Source organism: Oncorhynchus nerka, unplaced genomic scaffold, assembly GCF_034236695.1.
Source record: "Oncorhynchus nerka isolate Pitt River unplaced genomic scaffold, Oner_Uvic_2.0 unplaced_scaffold_910, whole genome shotgun sequence".
Classification (NCBI taxonomy): Eukaryota; Metazoa; Chordata; class Actinopteri; order Salmoniformes; family Salmonidae; genus Oncorhynchus; species Oncorhynchus nerka.
The window spans coordinates 139,028-158,811 of record NW_027040392.1 but is presented as its reverse complement, the minus strand read 5'-3'; the positions used below and the strand labels follow the sequence as shown (position 1 = coordinate 158,811).

Below are 19,784 nucleotides of genomic sequence, written 5' to 3'. Positions count from 1 at the left end.
GATATGGCTTCACTCATACTGTCTCTGACCGTAACGAAAAAAGCAAATTGAACAGTAAACTGTCTCAACACTGTAACAAACTCCGTCGTTATTCCCCAAGATCACCTCAGTCCACTCTGCGCGTAACCAGACAATCTCCTTGGCGCCACACTGAACGTGGACGCGGACAGTTCTGTACGGGGACGCGGATAGTTCTGTACGGGGACGCAGATAGTTTTGTACGAGGATGCAGACAGTTCTGTACGGGGATGAGGACAGTTCTGTACGGGACGCGGACAGTTCTGTACGGGGATGAGGACAGTTCTGTACGGGACGCGGACAGTTCTGTAAGGGGACGCGGACAGTTCTTTTCGGGGACAGTTCTGTACGGGGTCGAGGACAGTTCTGTACTGGGACGCGGACAGTTTTGTACAGGGACGCGGACAGTTTTGTACGGGGACGCGAACAGTTCTGTACGGGGACGCGGACAGTTCTGTATGGGGATGAGGACAGTTCTGTACGGGGACGCGGACAGTTCTGTACGGGGATGAGGACAGTTCTGTACGGGGACACGGACAGTTCTGTACGGGGACAGTTCTGTACAGGGACGCGGACAGTTCTGTACGGGGACGCGGACAGTTCTGTACAGGGACAGTTCTGTATGGGACGCGGACAGTTCTGTACGGGGACGCGGACAGTTCTGTACGGGGATGAGGACAGTTCTGTACAGGGACGCGGACAGTTCTGTACGGGGACAGTTCTGTACAGGGACGCGGACAGTTTTGTACGGGGACGCGAACAGTTCTGTACGGGGACGCGGACAGTTCTGTACGGGGATGAGGACAGTTCTGTATGGGACGCGGACAGTTCTGTACGGGGACGCGGACAGTTCTGTACGGGGACGCGGACAGTTCTGTACGGGGATGAGGACAGTTCTGTACGGGGACGCGGACAGTTCTGTACGGGGACAGTTCTGTACAGGGACGCGGACAGTTCTGTACGGGGACAGTTCTGTACAGGGACGCGGACAGTTCTGTACGGGGACAGTTCTGTACAGGGACGCGGACAGTTCTGTACAGGGACAGTTCTGTACGGGGACTGTTTGTACGGGTACGCGGATAGTTCTGTACGGGGACGCAGATAGTTTTGTACGAGGATGCAGACAGTTCTGTACGGGGATGAGGACAGTTCTGTACGGGACGCGGACAGTTCTGTACAGGGACGCGGACAGTTTTGTACGGGGACGCGAACAGTTCTGTACGGGGACGCGGACAGTTCTGTACGGGGATGAGGACAGTTCTGTATGGGAAGTGGACAGTTCTGTACGGGGACGCGGACAGTTCTGTACGGGGACACGGACAGTTCTGTACGGGGATGAGGACAGTTCTGTACGGGGACGCGGACAGTTCTGTACGGGGACAGTTCTGTACAGGGACGCGGACAGTTCTGTACGGGGACGCGGACAGTTCTGTACAGGGACAGTTCTGTATGGGACGCGGACAGTTCTGTACGGGGACGCGGACAGATCTGTACGGGGATGAGGACAGTTCTGTACAGGGACGCGGACAGTTCTGTACGGGGACAGTTCTGTACAGGGACGCGGACAGTTTTGTACGGGGACGCGAACAGTTCTGTACGGGGACGCGGACAGTTCTGTACGGGGACGCGGACAGTTCTGTACGGGGACGCGGACAGTTCTGTACGGGGATGAGGACAGTTCTGTACGGGGACGCGGACAGTTCTGTACGGGGACAGTTCTGTACAGGGACGCGGACAGTTCTGTACGGGGACGCGGACAGTTCTGTACGGGGACGCGGACAGTTCTGTACAGGGACAGTTCTGTACGGGGACTGTTTGTACGGGTACGCGGACAGTTCTGTACTGGGACGCGGACAGTTCTGTATGGTGAAAGTTCTGTATGGGGGACAGTTCTGTACGGGGACGCGGACAGTTCTGTACGGGGACAGTTCTGTACAGGGACGAGGACAGTTCTGTACAGGGACGTGGACAGTTCTGTACGGGGACGCGGACTGTTCTGTACGGGGACAGTTCTGTACGGGGACAGTTCAATACGGGGACGCGGACAGTTCTGTACGGGGACGAGGACAGTTCTGTACAGGGACGTGGACAGTTCTGTACGGGGACGCGGACAGTTCTGTACGGGGACGCGGACTGTTCTGTACGGGGACAGTTTTGTACGGGGACAGTTCTGTACGGGTACGCGAACAGTTCTGTACGGGGATGAGGACAGTTCTGTACGGGGATGAGCACAGTTCTGTATGGGGATGAGGACAGTTCTGTACGGGGATGAGAACAGTTCTGTACGGGGATGAGAACAGTTCTGTACGGGGATGAGGACAGTTCTGTACGGGGACGAGGACAGTTCTGTACGGGGATGAGGACAGTTCTGTACGGGGATGAGGACAGTTCTGTACGGGGATGAGGACAGTTCTGTACGTGGACAGTTCTGTACGCGGACAGTTCTGTACGGGGATGAGGACAGTTCTGTACGGGGATGAGGACAGTTCTGTATGGGGATGAGGACAGTTCTGTACGGGGAGGAGGACAGTTCTGTACGGGGACGTGAACAGTTCTGTACGGGGATGAGGACAGTTCTGTATGGGGATGAGGACAGTTCTGTACGGGGATGAGAACAGTTCTGTACGGGGATGAGGACAGTTCTGTACGGGGATGAGAACAGTTCTGTACGGGGATGAGGACAGTACAGTACGGGGATGAGTACAGTTCTGTACGGGGACGAGGACAGTTCTGTACGGGGATAAGGACAGTTCTGTACGGGGATGAGAACAGTTCTGTACGAGGATGAGAACAGTTCTGTACGGGGATGAGGACAGTTCTGTACGGGGATGAGGACAGTTCTGTACGGGGATGAGGACAGTTCTGTACGGGGATGAGGACAGTTCTGTATGGGGATGAGGACAGTTCTGTACGGGGAGGAGGACAGTTCTGTACGGGGACGTGGACAGTTCTGTACGGGGATGAGGACAGTTCTATACGGGGATGAGGACAGTTCTGTACGGGGATGAGGACAGTTCTGTACGCGGACAGTTCTGTACGGGGATGAGGACAGTTCTGTACGGGGACGAGGACAGTTCTGTACGGGGACGAGGGCAGTTCTGTACGGGGATGAGGACAGTTCTGTTCGGGGACGGGACAGTTCTGTACAGGGACGAGGACAGTTCTGTACGGGGATGAGGACAGTTCTGTACGGGGACGCGGACAGTTCTGTACGGGGACGAGGACAGTTCTGTACGGGGACGAGGACAGTTCTGTACGGGGATGAGAACAGTTCTGTACGGGGACGACGACAGTGCTGTACGGGGATGTATGTATGTTCAGTACTGAGTCAATGTGCATGTAGTTGAGGTGCAGGGTACCAGGCTCTGGATAAGAGCGTCTGCTAAATGACTTAAATGTACATGTAGTTGAGGTAATAATGAGACTATAAGGAGTACCAGTACTGAGTCAATGTGCAGGGTACCAGGTAGTTGAGGTAATAATGAGACTATAAGGAGTACCAGTACTGAGTCAATGTGCAGGGTACCAGGTAGTTGAGGTAATAATGAGACTATAAGGAGTACCAGTACTGAGTCAATGTGCAGGGTACCAGGTAGTTGAGGTAATAATGAGGCTATAAGGAGTACCAGTACTGAGTCAATGTGCAGGGTACCAGGTAGTTGAGGTAATAATCAGACTATAAGGAGTACCAGTACTGAGTCAATGTGCAGGGTACCAGGTAGTTGAGGTAATAATGAGACTATAAGGAGTACCAGTACTGAGTCAATGTGCAGGGTACCAGGCAGTTGAGGTAATAATCAGACTATAAGGAGTACCAGTACTGAGTCAATGTGCAGGGTACCAGGTAGTTGAGGTAATAATGAGGCTATAAGGAGAACCAGTACTGAGTCAATGTGCAGGGGTACCAGGTAGTTGAGGTAATAATGAGACTATAAGGAGTACCAGTACTGAGTCAATGTGCAGGGTACAAGGTAGTTGAGGTAATAATGAGGCTATAAGGAGTACCAGTACTGAGTCAATGTGCAGGGTACCAGGTAGTTGAGGTAATAATCAGACTATAAGGAGTACCAGTACTGAGTCAATGTGCAGGGTACCAGGTAGTTGAGGTAATAATGAGACTATAAGGAGTACCAGTACTGAGTCAATGTGCAGGGTACCAGGTAGTTGAGGTAATAATGAGACTATAAGGAGTACTGGGATGCGGACATACCTAGAGTTAGGGGTTAAGGGACGCGGACAGTTCTGTACGGGGACACGGACAGTTCCAGAACGCGGACATGAGCAGTGCAACACAATCAACTAAACCCAGTCTTTACAGTGGGTTACATTAGTAATATTCATTTTTTATTATTATGTAAAACAAACATTCTACGTTGTTTTATAACAATATGTTGAGATCTGGGACCATGTTCACACAGTGTCTCAGAGTAGAACATTGGTCGTATAAGTGCTGAGAATAAAGACATCTTACACTTATGGGTATAAGTGGGTGGGTAACTATGCATGAAGTCTCTAATCCCACCTAGTCGGATATTTAGATATTTAGGACACCTCGTGAGCTGTCCTAAGTAGTTAAGAGTTAACAGCAGGTGTCCTAAGTAGTTAAGAGTTAACAGCAGGTGTCCTAAGTAGTTAAGAGTTAACAGCAGGTGTCCTAAGTAGTTAAGAGTTAACAGCAGCTGTCCTAAGTAGTTAAGAGTTAACAGCGGGTGTCCTAAGTAGTTAAGAGTTAACAGCAGCTGTCCTTAGTAGTTAAGAGTTAACAGCAGGTGTCCTTAGTAGTTAAGAGTTAACAGCAGGTGTCCTAAGTAGTTAAGAGTTAACAGCAGGTGTCCTTAGTAGTTAAGAGTTAACAGCAGGTGTCCTAAGTAGTTAAGAGTTAACAGCAGGTGTCCTTAGTAGTTAAGAGTTAACAGCAGCTGTCCTTAGTAGTTAAGAGTTAACAGCAGGTGTCCTAAGTAGTTAAGAGTTAACAGCAGGTGTCCTAAGTAGTTAAGAGTTAACAGCAGTGTCCTAAGTGAGTTAACAGCAGGTAAGTAGTTAAGAGTTAACAGCAGGTGTCCTTAGTAGTTAAGAGTTAACAGCAGCTGTCCTTAGTAGTTAAGAGTTAACAGCAGGTGTCCTAAGTAGTTAAGAGTTAACAGCAGCTGTCCTAAGTAGTTAAGAGTTAACAGCAGCTGTCCTAAGTAGTTAAGAGTTAACAGCAGGTGTCCTAAGTAGTTAAGAGTTAACAGCAGCTGTCCTAAGTAGTTAAGAGTTAACAGCAGGTGTCCTAAGTAGTTAAGAGTTAACAGCAGGTGTCCTAAGTAGTTAAGAGTTAACAGCAGCTGTCCTAAGTAGTTAAGAGTTAACAGCAGGTGTCCTAAGTAGTTAAGAGTTAACAGCAGGTGTCCTAAGTAGTTAAGAGTTAACAGCAGCTGTCCTAAGTAGTTAAGAGTTAACAGCAGGTGTCCTAAGTAGTAAAGAGTTAACAGCAGGTGTCTTGATAACACTATAGAATAATGCAGTGAGTCAGTGGTTCCTGTTCAACATGTAATTGTTTTGGAGCAGGTAAAAATAATGTTTTATATTTCTATATGATCAATCCATTAATAATGTAGACCTACATGCAACAGTATGTCTTGTGCTTTTGGCAATGATTTATGTATTATAATTATGTATAATATTTATGTATAACAAGTCATACCATGTATAGCATTTTGTCTTCATTTTGGCAGATTAACTCATGTTTTCACCCAGTGGCTAAGGAGGAGGAGACCTGGACTTGTGCCCTAAAGTTGAAAATGTGCTATTTGCTAACTGCTGGGTTGCATGATGTCATTTATTGACGGGCTGGAAGTCCCACTCTGTCTTTTCTATTCCGAGGTTGTTTATAAGCAATATCAGATATTAAGGTGATTTTTATAATGAATGTATACTAAGGTTGAGGTTTTGACTAGTGATTATTTACCTGGGATTCAATACCTGCTATAGTCACTTGTTTTTCTCTCCCAAAGCAACACAGCCCTAATAGGAGATATACAGCTAACTAAAGTAATGAGACCATTTTAGAAAACCATTTTAGAAAACCACATAGTCTGTGGTTGCATGCTATTGTATGTCCATCATATTGCTGCTTGTAGACTATAACTGATGCTTCATGGTCCATCATATTGCTACTTGTAGACTATAACTGATGCTTCGTGGTCCATCATATTGCTGCTTGTAGCCTATAACTGATGCTTTGTGGTCTTATGCTTCCATCTATTGGACATTTTGCAATTCAAAGTTATTAATTCACCTACAGACGTTGGTGGGGCAGCTGAGAAATAAAGAGTATTTTTCTTGTTAATAATTCCTTAGATCAGTCTCAAACCTGCCCCATCTACCCAAGCCAATTGCTAGACTTTCACATAGAGGTTACTTGGTCACACAGTTCAAACCACATTTGAAAAATAAAACACGTGGCTTGTTGATCAAGTGTTCTGCCTTGCAATAATAAATATAATAAAATAACAAAACAAAAACAGCAAAATGCTGAGACAGGTTTTGATTAACAAAATAATCAGTGCTAATTAATACCATAGTGGTATTTACTAACTTAATATTATTACTAAAACAGTTTCTAAAATAATTAGGGTTAAGGTTAATGCTAAAATAGGTCATACGTAGGGATAGATGCTGATGTAAAAAGGGCTTTATAAATACATTTGATTTGATTGTGAGGTTCAGGGTTTTTAAGGTAAAAAACAGTATGGGTTTATAGGTCTCTTGCTCCTCCCTGTGGCCTTCTGTAGGTACTACATAACTCATTCAGGACAACTGCTAGGCTCATAATCTGAAGTAGCAACTGCGTCAGATCTACAAATCAGTGAGCTACACCTGTCCATTTGTTTTCTAACTCAGTGAAACTGCGCAGCTTTCACTCAATCGGATGTCTACGAACGAACATTTCGATGCTTATCAAATTACCCAGCAGCCATTTAAACAACAAGTAGTCAAAAAAAAGTGTTATTTCTTAATTATAAAATGTATTCTGGCTGTTTAAATTGGCCACATCTTGAAAAAGAGGACAGTGACATACATTTTGTTTAGGTTCTATAACTTTTTCTGAAAACAAATATGCTTAACCATGACCAGAAAATGTTTAAGGTTTAGCACTGTGGGTCACCATTTAAATTAAAGCTATGCATGAGGTCTCTAGTCCCACCTAGTCAGCAGATATTTGGGACACCTCGTGAGCTGTCCTAAGTAGTTAAGAGTTAACAGCAGGTGTCTTGATAATACTATAGAGTTAATAGCAGGTGTCCTAAGCAGTTAACAGGTTCAGGTGTCTTGATAATCTATAGAATAATGAGTCATTGTTCCTTTTCAACAGCAGCAGTAAAAATAATGTTTTATATTTCTATATGATCAATCCATTAATAATATAGACCAACATGCAACAGTATGTCTTGTGCTTTTGGCAATGATTTATGTATAATAATTACAATAAGTCATACCATTTATGTCTGCACAGCATTGTGTCTACATTTTGGCACATTCTCCCAGTGGATAAGGAGTTGGTGTTGTGGCCAAAAGGTGGCTGGTTCAAATCCCGGGCCGGGAAAAAACCCACCAGAAGTGATCTGATGACTGGAAGGCTGCGTGATTCACATCCTCTAAACATTAACCTTCCGTTGATCAGAACTCCAGAGGTTCTTCTTCACTGAACCCAAATATATATATAATGTTTTAGTGGTTCCATATATTAAGGAAGTGATAGAAGCCTTTATGGTTCTATAAGGAACCTTATTTTCTGAGAGTGTAAAATAATAAACACGTTTTTCTTTTGATTATTTAATTATCTACATCATGTTATTTCAAGTTCTCCCTTTGGAGCACAACATCATGTTGTTAAATAATAATCCTAAATTGTACATGGATATAAATTGGGCATTTGAAGGCATCTAGGGTGTAATATGTGTTCAATGAATATGAACATTGTATGCAACATTATTGGCAACATTATTGGCAATGGACATGATACCTACTATGCCAAAGCTATTTAGAGTTGTTAAATGGAAGTGAAGAGTGTTGATCAACGGAAGTGTTGATATAACGGTTATATTGTCTAAAAGACGCATTTCATTATATTAGTCAATAATTAAGAGCAGGCAAAGTGGTCGTGTCATGTGGAAATTCTATCAAATGTCTAACATTGCAACGAGTACAGTCAGGGTGCTGAGGAACCCCTGCAGAATCTCCACAGACCCCGGATTGAGAACCCTGCAGTACCTCCACAGACCCCGGTTTGAGAACCCCTGCAGTACCTCCCAGACGGTTTGAGAACCCCTGCAGTACCTCCACAGACCCCGGATTGAGAACCCCTGCAGTACCACTGCCGACCCCAGATTGAGAACCCATGCAGTACCTCCCCAGACCCCGGATTGAGAACCCCTGCAGTACCTTCACAGACACCGGATTGAGAACCCCTGCAGTACCTCCACAGACCCCGGTTTGAGAACCCCTGCAGTACCTCCACAGACCCCGGATTGAGAACCCCTGCAGTACCTCCACAGACCCCGGATTGAGAACCCCTGCAGTACCTCCACAGACCCCGGATTGAGAACCCCTGCAGTACCTCCCAGACCCCGGATTGAGAACCCCTGCAGTTCCTCCACAGACCCCGGATTGAGAACCCCTACAGTACCTCCACAGACCCCGGATTGAGAACCCCTACAGAACCTCCACAGACCCCGGATTGAGAACCCCTGCAGTACCTCCACAGACCCCGGATTGAGAACCCCTGCAGTACCTCCGGATTGAGATCCCCTGCAGTACCTCCACAGACCCCGGATTGAGAACCCTGCAGTACCTCCACAGACCCCGGATTGAGAACCCCTGCAGTACCTCCACAGACCCCGGATTGAGAACCCCTGCAGTACCTCCCAGACCCCGGATTGAGAACCCCTGCAGTACCTCCACAGACCCCGGATTGAGAACCCCTGCAGTACCTCCACAGACCCCGGATTGAGAACCCCTGCAGAACCTCCACAGACCCCGGATTGAGAACCCCTGCAGTACCTCCACAGACCCCGGATTGAGAACCCCTGCAGTACCTCCACAGACCCCGGATTGAGATCCCCTGCAGTACCTCCACAGACCCCGGATTGAGAACCCCTGCAGTACCTCCACAGACCCCGGATTGAGAACCCTGCAGTACCTCCACAGACCCCGGATTGAGAACCCCTGCAGTACCTCCACAGACCCCGGATTGAGAACCCTGATTTAGCAGATGCTCTTATCCAGAGTGATTTACAGAAAGTGCATTCATCTTAATTAAGATAGCTGAATATATATATATATGTACATATATATATATACCCATCTAAAATCTATTAGTTAAAAATCTGAGAACAGTAATATTGAAGGTACCCATAACAACCATTTCTGATTAAAAACAAATGTGAACATTTTGGAAAAAACTCATAATAATGATATCAAAAATTGTCATCTCACCTCTTAGCTTTGGTGTCATGTTCCCCTGAGAGACTCATTTTAGAGGCAGGGCCCCCCTCCTCTCTCTCCCCAGAGAGACTCATTTTAGAGGCAGGGCCCCCCTCCTCTCTCTCCTCCTCATTTTGGAGGCAGGGCCCCCCTCCTCTCTCTCCCCAGAGAGACTCATTTTAGAGCACTGACCCCTAAACAGAGATCCAAAAATGTTGGGTGTGGTTAACACAGTAATTATTTAATGTTAATTGTTATCATTTATTAATTTTCTCTTATAAAACATTTACTAACAGACACAGAAACAATCAGATGATTTAATGCAATCACATGAAAACGTAGTTGTGACATTTCATCTCCATGGTAACTGTCTGTAATAATAATAAGTCACTGTTTGTTAAGGTAGTTATAGACAGTACAGCAACAATAATAATAATAATAATAATAATAATAAGTCACTGTTTGTTAAGGTAGTTATAGACAGTACAGCAACAACAATAATAATAATAAGTCACTGTTTGTTAAGGTAGTTATAGACAGTACAGCAACAATAATAATAATAATAATAAGTCACTGTTTGTTAAGGTAGTTATAGACAGTACAGCAACAATAATAATAATAATAATAAGTCACTGTCTGTTAAGGTAGTTATAGACAGTACAGCAACAATAATAATAATAATAATAATAATAAGTCACTGTTTGTTAAGGTAGTTATAGACAGTACAGCAACAATAATAATAATAATAATAATAATAAGTCACTGTTTGTTAAGGTAGTTATAGACAGTACAGCAACAACAATAATAATAATAATAATAATAATAATAAGTCACTGTTTGTTAAGGTAGTTATAGACAGTACAGCAACACAAGGCCATGTCTCACACTTGTTTTTATTCACTAACAGTAGGCTATTTATTGTCTTTCAGTCTGTTATTTTCTAAATGTATCTGAGAATATAGACAGAAGGGCTAAAACAGACATGAATGATCTGAGGGGGAAATCATTGATCCATTCAGAAAGGTTTCATATCTAAAGTAGACTAGGTTATAATGTATAGTAGTGGATTGTTAGTGATATGTAGATGTTATATTATGTAAAGTAGACTAGGTTATAATGTATAGTAGTGGGTTGTTAGTGATATGTTATATAGGTTATAATGTATAAGTCACTGTTTGTATATGTAGTGGGTTGTTAGTGATATGTAGATGTTATATTATGTAAAGTAACTAGGTTATAATGTATAGTAGTGGGTTGTTAGTGATATGTAGATGTTATATTATGTAAAGTCACTAGGTTATAATGTATAGTAGTGGGTTGTTAGTGAGTTATATTATGTAAAGTAGACTAGGTTATAATGTATAGTAGGGGTTGTTAGTGATATGTAGATGTTATATTATGTAAAGTAGACTAGGTTATAATGTATAGTAGTGGGTTGTTAGTGATATGTAGATGTTATATTATATAAAGTAGACTAGGTTATAATGTATAGTAGTGGGTTGTTAGTGATATGTAGATGTTATATTATGTAAAGCAGACTAGGTTATAATATAGTAGTGGGTTGTTAGTGATATGTAGATGTTATATTATGTAAAGCAGACTAGGTTATAATGTATAGCAGTGGGTTGTTAGTGATATGTAGATGTTATATTATATAAAGTAGACTAGGTTATAATGTATAGTAGTGGGTTGTTAGTGATATGTAGATGTTATATTATGTAAAGTAGACTAGGTTATAATGTATAGTAGTGGGTTGTTAGTGATGTGTAGATGTTATATTATGTAACGTAGACTAGGTTATAATGTATAGTAGTGGGTTGTTAGTGATATGTAGATGTTATATTATGTAAAGTAGACTAGGTTATAATGTATAGTAGTGGGTTGTTAGTGATGTGTTATATTATGTAAAGTAGACTAGGTTATAATGTATAGTAGTGGGTTGTTAGTGATATGTTATATTATGTAAAGTAGACTAGGTTATAATGTATAGTAGTGGGTTGTTAGTGATATGTAGATGTTATATTATGTAAAGTAGACTAGGTTATAATGTACAGTAGTGGGTTGTTAGTGATATGTAGATGTTATATTATGTAAAGTAGGCTAGGTTATAATGTATAGTAGTGGGTTGTTAGTGATATGTAGATGTTATATTATGTAAAGTAGACTAGGTTATAATGTATAGTAGTGGGTTGTTAGTGATATGTTATATTATGTAAAGTAGACTAGGTTATAATGTATAATAGTGGGTTGGTAGTGATATGTAGATGTTATATTATGTAAAGTAGACTAGGTTATAATGTATAGTAGTGGGTTGTTAGTGATATGTAGATGTTATATTATGTAAAGTAGACTAGGTTATAATGTATAGTAGTGGGTTGTTAGTGATGTGCAGATGTTATATTATGTAAAGTAGACTAGGTTATAATGTATAGTAGTGGGTTGTTAGTGATATATAGATGTTATATTATGTAAAGTAGACTAGGTTATAATGTATAGTAGTGGGTTGTTAGTGAAATGCAGATCAAGGTCTATACCTCGGCTATAGCCTACATATCATAGATGACCAGTCTAAACCTGTTCAGATCAGTTCACATAATGTTATAGTCCTACCAGTAGCAGGACAGAGAATGTACTGTATATAACCTACATATCATAGATGACCAGTCTAAACCTGTTCAGATCAGTTCACATAATGTTATAGTCCTTCCAGTAGCAGGACAGAGAATGTACTGTATATAACCTACATATCATAGATGACCAGCCTAAACCTGTTCAGATCAGTTCACATAATGTTATAGTCCTACCAGTAGCAGGACAGAGAATGTACTGTATATAACCTACATATCATAGATGACCAGTCTAAACCTGTTCAGATCAGTTCACAGAGACCATCAGGTTTATCAGCATGATAAGTGATCATAGCTCCAACCTACTCTGACTATTTAATGTCTGACATCGACTAACCTTATAATAGTGTGTAGAAAGCCAAGACCAACGAGAGTTTGCCCATCTTTCCTACGTCTCAACACATTTATCTGACTTCTAATGTACTGAGAAATATGTGTCACAGTTTCAACAGCCATTTTATAACTGCGTAGGCTACAAACATACTTTTAATTTCATATGAGGAAATCACATAACTTACAGTCACTGGTGCAGCCGCCTGTTTTCTTACAGATGAAGTAGCTTTCATAGGCAACTCATTCAACCAGCCTAAACAACAGTAAATAAAAGATGTCAAATGGTCAAAGGAGAACACATGAAAGACAGGTGTTTTGCTACAGATGTAGGATCTTAATTTGAGACAGTTTACTGAAGCAGAAAAATTATGTGGATTATAATTAACATTTTAAAGCGGAAAGGTGGAAATGACAAACTTCAGAAGCATTTTAAAACATCAAATACACTGCAAGTTTTAGTTTTCCTGCAACAGGGTGATCAAATTAAGATCCTACATCTGTACAGAGATGATGTCTTTATCTGAAAAAGGAAGTTTGAGTTATTAGCAATGAAGTTGCAACTGTCAGCTGCTGTAAACCTAAGTGATTGGATGTTATAGACCCCAATCTGAACAGTTTCTTCCCCGTGGTTACAGCCTTTAGCTCTATGCTCAGTCTACCTAGTTCAATATATTGTTGTACGTAAACTTTGTGCAAACTCCACCGCCTGTATTCTGTCTCTTAATGTTTTCTTTGACTAGCAGCACCATGTCACCATGTTAAATAATGTGTTCAGATGTAGGATCTTTCCAACTCTGAGGACATGTCATTGTGATGTCATTTATTACATTACAACCTGTTGATGAAGGCAACTAGAAGGCTGAACCCAGAAGACAACTCTAAATCAACACTTACTGATGTTATCCTAAAATCCTTTCAATCGTATTATTGTGTCTCTTTGTTCAATGAATGTCGGGCAGCCTGTGCTGTTAATATAGTTGAAAACAGCAGGCAGGGAGGTCAACACCCTACAGGCAGCCTGTGCTGTTAATATAGTTGAAAACAGCAGGCAGGGAGGTCAACACCCTACAGGCAGCCTGTGCTGTTAATATAGTTGAAAACAGCAGGCAGGGAGGTCAACACCCTACAGGCAGCCTGTGCTGTTAATATAGTTGAAAACAGCAGGCAGGGAGGTCAACACCCTACAGGCAGCCTGTGATGTTAATATAGTTGAAAACAGCAGGTAGGGAGGTCAACACCCTACAGGCAGCCTGTGCTGTTAATATAGTTGAAAACAGCAGGCAGGGAGGTCAACACCCTACAGGCAGCCTGTGATGTTAATATAGTTGAAAACAGCGGGCAGGGAGGTCAACACCCTACAGGCAGCCTGTGCTGTTAATATAGTTGAAAACAGCAGGCAGGGAGGTCAACACCCTACAGGCAGCCTGTGCTGTTAATATAGTTGAAAACAGCAGGCAGGGAGGTCAACACCCTACAGGCAGCCTGTGCTGTTAATATAGTTGAAAACAGCAGGCAGGGAGGTCAACACCCTACAGGCAGCCTGTGCTGTTAATATAGTTGAAAACAGCAGGCAGGGAGGTCAACACCCTACAGGCAGCCTGTGCTGTTAATATAGTTGAAAACAGCAGGCAGGGAGGTCAACACCCTACAGGCAGCCTGTGCTGTTAAATAGTTGAAAACAGCAGACAGGGGAGAAAACAGCTGTTAATATAGAAAACAGCAGGGAGGTCAACACCCTACAGGCAGCCTGTGCTGTTAATATAGTTGAAAACAGCTGGCAGGGAGGTCAACACCCTACAGGCAGCCTGTGCTGTTAATATAGTTGCAAACAGCGGGGCAGCAGGTTGCATGTGTTAAAGGTCAACACCCTACAGGCAGCCTGTGCTGTTAATATAGTTGAAAACAGCAGGCAGGAGGTCAACACCCTACAGGCAGCCTGTGCTGTTAATATAGTTGAAAACAGCGGGCAGGGAGGTCACTACACCCTATATTGCACCAATAGGGTTAACCCACATGGTGGGAATTGTTACCTGGCTCACACAAAAGCATGTCTCAGACACCACTTCTGACACCAATGTAGCAAACAGCGGGGCAGGGAAGTGAACCCAGGTTGCATGTGTTAAAGGCCAAAAACCTACGCATCGCGCCATTGGCATCAATTGGGTAACTTGGTTGGAATTGTGACGTGGCTCATATAGTGAGGATCACTACACTATAGTGGAACTATGATACAATTACATTATCATATGAAATGTAGAGATCACTACACTATAGTGGAACTATGATACAATTACATCATCATATGAAATGTAGAGGAACTATGATATAATTACATTATCATATGAAATGTAGAGGTTCACTACACTATAGAGGAACTATGATACAATTACATTATCATATGAAATGTAGAGATCACTACACTATAGTGGAACTATGATATAATTACATTATCATATGAAATGTAGAGGAACTATGATACAATTACATTATCATATGAAATGTTAAATGTAGAACTATAATATATGAATATTGATATATTGAATTTGACTTGACCACGTCCAGTCAGCTCCATGTTGTATGATTAAACTGACACCAACCTGTCTCAGTAGAAGTAGACTGTTAGGAGTGTTTTACTGTCATTCACTATACTAACATTACACCACTGTTAGGAGTGTTTTACATTTAATTGTATCTACTGTTAGGAGTGTTTTACATTACACCAGACATTTAATTTATCTACATTCACTATACTAACATTACACCAGACATTTAATTACACCAGACATTTATCTACTGTTAGGAGTGTTATACTTCACTATACTAACATTACACCAGACATTTAATTTATCTACTGTTAGGAGTGTTTTACTTCACTATACTAACATTACACCAGACATTTAATTTATCTACTGTTAGGAGTGTTTTACTTCACTATACTAACATTACACCAGACATTTAATGTATCTACTGTTAGGAGTGTTTTACTTCACTATACTAACATTACACCAGACATTTAATTTATCTACTGTTAGGAGTGTTTTACTTCACTATACTAACATTACACCAGACATTTAATTTATCTACTGTTAGGAGTGTTTTACTTCACTATACTAACATTACACCAGACATTTAATTTATCTACTGTTAGGAGTGTTTTACTTCACTATACTAACATTACACCTATCCCGACTTTCGCCGAAGTTGGCTCTCCTGCCTGTTCGGGCACCGTCCTACTAGCCACCACCGATCCCTTTTTCGTTTGTCTGTTGGTTTTGTCTTATTAGTTTCACCTGTGTGTATTTTAGTTTAATTAACATCCTTATATGTAGTAGGTTGTCCCCCCCTTGTTTTGTGCGGGATTGTTTTTGTATTCATGTCAGTTGGTGTAGTACTTGTGTTTTATTCTCCGGTCTGTCTTTGATCCTGTGTTGGATTGTTCACCCTGTGTGTTGAAACCGTGTTTCTTGTGCTCCGGAGAATAAACTGTCTGCTCTCTGTGCCTGATTCCACCCACCCTGATAATATGTGACAACACTGGCAGGATTCTCACCTTGTAGCCTGAATTCACAACCAGAACATGTCAAGTCATTGAGATATTTTCTGTTCTGTTCTGTATATTCTGATGGATGAGGTCTGAGCTGGAATGTGAAGCTAACTGAATCTGGCTAACTTTAGAAAACCAGTATATCTAGCTAGTATCATAGTTTACCCCTCAGGCTACAATCAGGTTTCAGCATCAGGCAGGTATCAACATGCAGAGTCGTAGGCAACAACCTGGGTTGTATTCATTAGTTTACTCCACAGTCAACAATTTTAAAATGTTGCTGTCACGCCCTGACCACAGAGAGCCCTTGGTTCTCTATGGTGTTGTAGATCAGGGCATGACTAGGAGGGTGTTCTAGTTTTCCTATTTCTATGTTGGTGTTTTTGGTATGGTTCCCAATTAAAGGCAGCTGATTATCGTTGTCTCTAATTGGGGATCAGCTTCAGTCCTCCATTGTTGTTTTGTGTCTGTGTGTGTTGCACCACGTCGTCACGTTTTGTTGCTTGGTTATTGTTTTGTTAAGTAGTTTCACTTTAAATAAATATGTGGAATTCAACACATGCTGTGCCTTGGTCCGTCCATTACAACGACCGTGACAGTTGCATAAAACACAAACAGTTCACTGTAAACGCTGTACAATGTGACCTAAACAGTTCACTGTAAACGCTGTACAATGTGACCTAAACAGTTCACTGTAAACGCTGTACAATGTGACCTAAACAGTTCACTGTAAACGCTGTACAATGTGACCTAAACAGTTCACTGTAAACGCTGTACAATGTGACCTAAACAGTTCACTGTAAACGCTGTACAATGTGACCTAAACAGTTCACTGTAAACGCTGTACAATGTGACCTAAACAGTTCACTCTAAACGCTGTACAATGTGACCTAAACGGGTTCTGTTGCCAAACGTTTTGCTACGGTGGGAACTAATGAACAGTAGAAGATCACCCTGGTCTATAGACCTATGATACAGTTGGAGATCACCCTGGTCTATAGACCTATGATACAGTAGGAGATCACCCTGGTCTATAGACCTATGATACAGTAGGAGATCACCCTGGTCTATAGACCTATGATACAGTAGGAGATCACCCTGGTCTATAGACCTAAGATACAGTAGGAGATCACCCTGGTCTATAGACCTATGATACAGTAGGAGATCACCCTGGTCTATAGACCTATGATACAGTAGGAGATCACCCTGGTCTATAGACCTATGATACAGTTGGAGATCACCCTGGTCTATAGACCTATGATACAGTAGGAGATCACCCTGGTCTATAGACCTATGATACAGTAGGAGATCACCCTGGCCTATAGACCTATGATACAGTAGGAGATCACCCTGGTCTATAGACCTATGATACAGTAGGAGATCACCCTGGTCTATAGACCTATGATACAGTAGGAGATCACCCTGGTCTATAGACCTATGATACAGTAGGAGATCACCCTGGTCTATAGACCTATGATACAGTAGGAGATCACCCTGGTCTATAGGCCTATGATACAGTAGGAGATCACCCTGGTCTATAGACCTATGATACAGTAGGAGATCACCCTGGTCTATAGACCTATGATACAGTACACTCTTAGACTAAAGGGTTCCAAACGGGTCCTTCGGCTGTCCCCATAGGAGATTATTTTTCATATGAGAACACTGAGTTCCAGGTAGAACCCTTCTTGCTTCCATGTAGAACCCTCTGTGGAAATGGTTCTTCATGGAACCCAAAAGGGTTCTACCTAGTACCAAAAAGGGTTCTACAAAGGGTTCTCCTATGGGGACAGCCAAAGAACCCTTTTAGTTTCTACATAGTGTAGGAGTGATCACCCTGGGGCACACAGATGGGCACAGAACAAATTCACCCCACGCATCTAATACACATATATGTATATAATATCAAACATTTATTATCTATTACAACACTGTCCACCATAAATATCATCAAGTATATGAATACACATAACAATATCATCAACTATATGAATACACATAACAATCGTCGTCTTACCTTTTATCTCTCAATAGAAACAGAGTCTGAATGATCATCAGGTCATTGAATGTTACTTTCATTTGCTCTGCTCATTTACATATCAGGTTCTGCCTGTTCTCTCTCCCTCTCTCTTTATAGCTCTTAAAATGTGTCTTGGCATACATTCTACAACTGTCTGGAACTCTATTCTTCTGTCTCTCTCCATCACTTTCTCTGTGTCGTCTGTTGCTGTCTCCGTGTCTTGTCTGGTGTCTCTCTCCATCATATCCTATTCTGTTGCTGTGTCTGTGTCTTGTCTGTGTCTCTCTCCATCATATCCTAGTCTGTTGCTGTCTCTGTGTCTTGTCTGGTGTCTCTCTCCATCATATCCTATTCCTCTGTTGCTGTGTCTGTGTCTTGTCTGGTGTCTCTCTCCGTCATATCCTATTCTGTTGCTGTCTCGGTGTCTTGTCTGGTGTCTCTCTCCATCATATCCTATTCCTCTGTTGCTGTCTGTGTCCTGTCTGGTGTGTCTCTCCATCATATCCTATTCTGTTGTTGTCTCGGTGTCTTGTCTGTGTCTCTCTCCATCATATCCTATTCCTCTGTTGCTGTGTCTGTGTCTTGTCTGGTGTCTCTCTCCATCATATCCTATTCTGTTGCTGTCTCTGTGTCTTGTCTGGTGTCTCTCTCCATCATATCCTATTCCTCTGTTGCTGTGTCTGTGTCTTGTCTGTGTCTCTCTCCATCATATCCTATTCCTCTGTTGCTGTGTCTGTGTCTTGTCTGGTGTCTCTCTCCATCATATCCTATTCTGTTGCTGTCTCTGTGTCTTGTCTGGTGTCTCTCTCCATCATATCCTATTCTGTTGTTGTCTCTGTGTCTTGTCTGGTGTCTCTCTCCATCATATCCTATTCTGTTGCTGTGTCTGTGTCTTGTCTGTGTCTCTCTCCATCACCAGAAAATGTTGAGGGTTAGGCCTGCTACAATACAACATTCACAACATGACAACACAACTACATAACACCATTAAATACAGTTGAGGGTTACTACAATATGACAACACAACTACATAACACCATTAAATACAGTTGAGGGTTACTCAAACATGACAACACAACTACATAACACCATTAAATACAGTTGAGGGTTACTACAAACAACATGACAACACAACTACATAACACCATTAAATACAGTTGAGGGATACTACAATACAACATGACAACACAACTACATAACACCATTAAATACAGTTGAGGGTTACTACAATACAACATGACAACACAACTACATAACACCATTAAATACAGTTGAGGGTTACTACAATACAACATGACAACACAACTACATAACACCATTAAATACAGCTGAGGGTTACTACAATACAACATGACAACACAACTATATAACACCATTAAATACAGTTGAGGGTTACTACAATACCTCATGACAACACAACTACATAACACCATTAAATACAGTTGAGGGTTACTACAATACAACATGACAACACAACTACATAACACAATTAAATACAGTTGAGGGTTACTACAATACAACATGACAACACAACTACATAACACCATTAAATACAGTTGAGGGTTACTACAATACAACATGACAACACAACTACATACCGCCATTAAATACAGTTGGAATGTAGTTAGAACTCAAACTGTTTCCATCAAACAGAAAAACAACAATAAATCTGGATCAACACATTTAGATTTCTAGATGCTGCACTTTGCTGTTTCATTACCCAGACAGCTGTTTAAGGTCAGACCAAGGCAGAGTGTAGTATCAATACTTAGGG

At 42.0% G+C, this 19,784-nt stretch overlaps 1 protein-coding gene and 1 long non-coding RNA gene across 6 annotated transcripts in view; both read right to left on the bottom strand.

Moving 5' to 3' along the window:
• The window catches only part of LOC135570737 (NACHT, LRR and PYD domains-containing protein 12-like), a 45,751-nt gene extending 36,154 nt beyond the window's left edge, over positions 1-9,597 (bottom strand). For all 5 annotated transcript variants that reach the window (XM_065016680.1, XM_065016677.1, XM_065016678.1 and 2 more), the window contains exon 1: positions 9,499-9,597. In XM_065016680.1, coding sequence (XP_064872752.1) covers positions 9,499-9,581 — 83 coding nt within the window. In that variant the 5' untranslated portion in view covers positions 9,582-9,597. The remainder of the gene's footprint in view (positions 1-9,498) is intronic.
• Positions 9,598-9,614: 17 nt separating this feature from the next.
• Positions 9,615-19,007, bottom strand: LOC135570736 (uncharacterized). Its single transcript, XR_010463588.1, has 3 exons — positions 18,008-19,007; positions 12,632-12,699; positions 9,615-9,680 (listed from the first exon to the last, which is right to left on the bottom strand). It is a non-coding gene; the product is annotated as an uncharacterized LOC135570736 (long non-coding RNA).
• Positions 19,008-19,784: the final 777 nt, after the last annotated feature.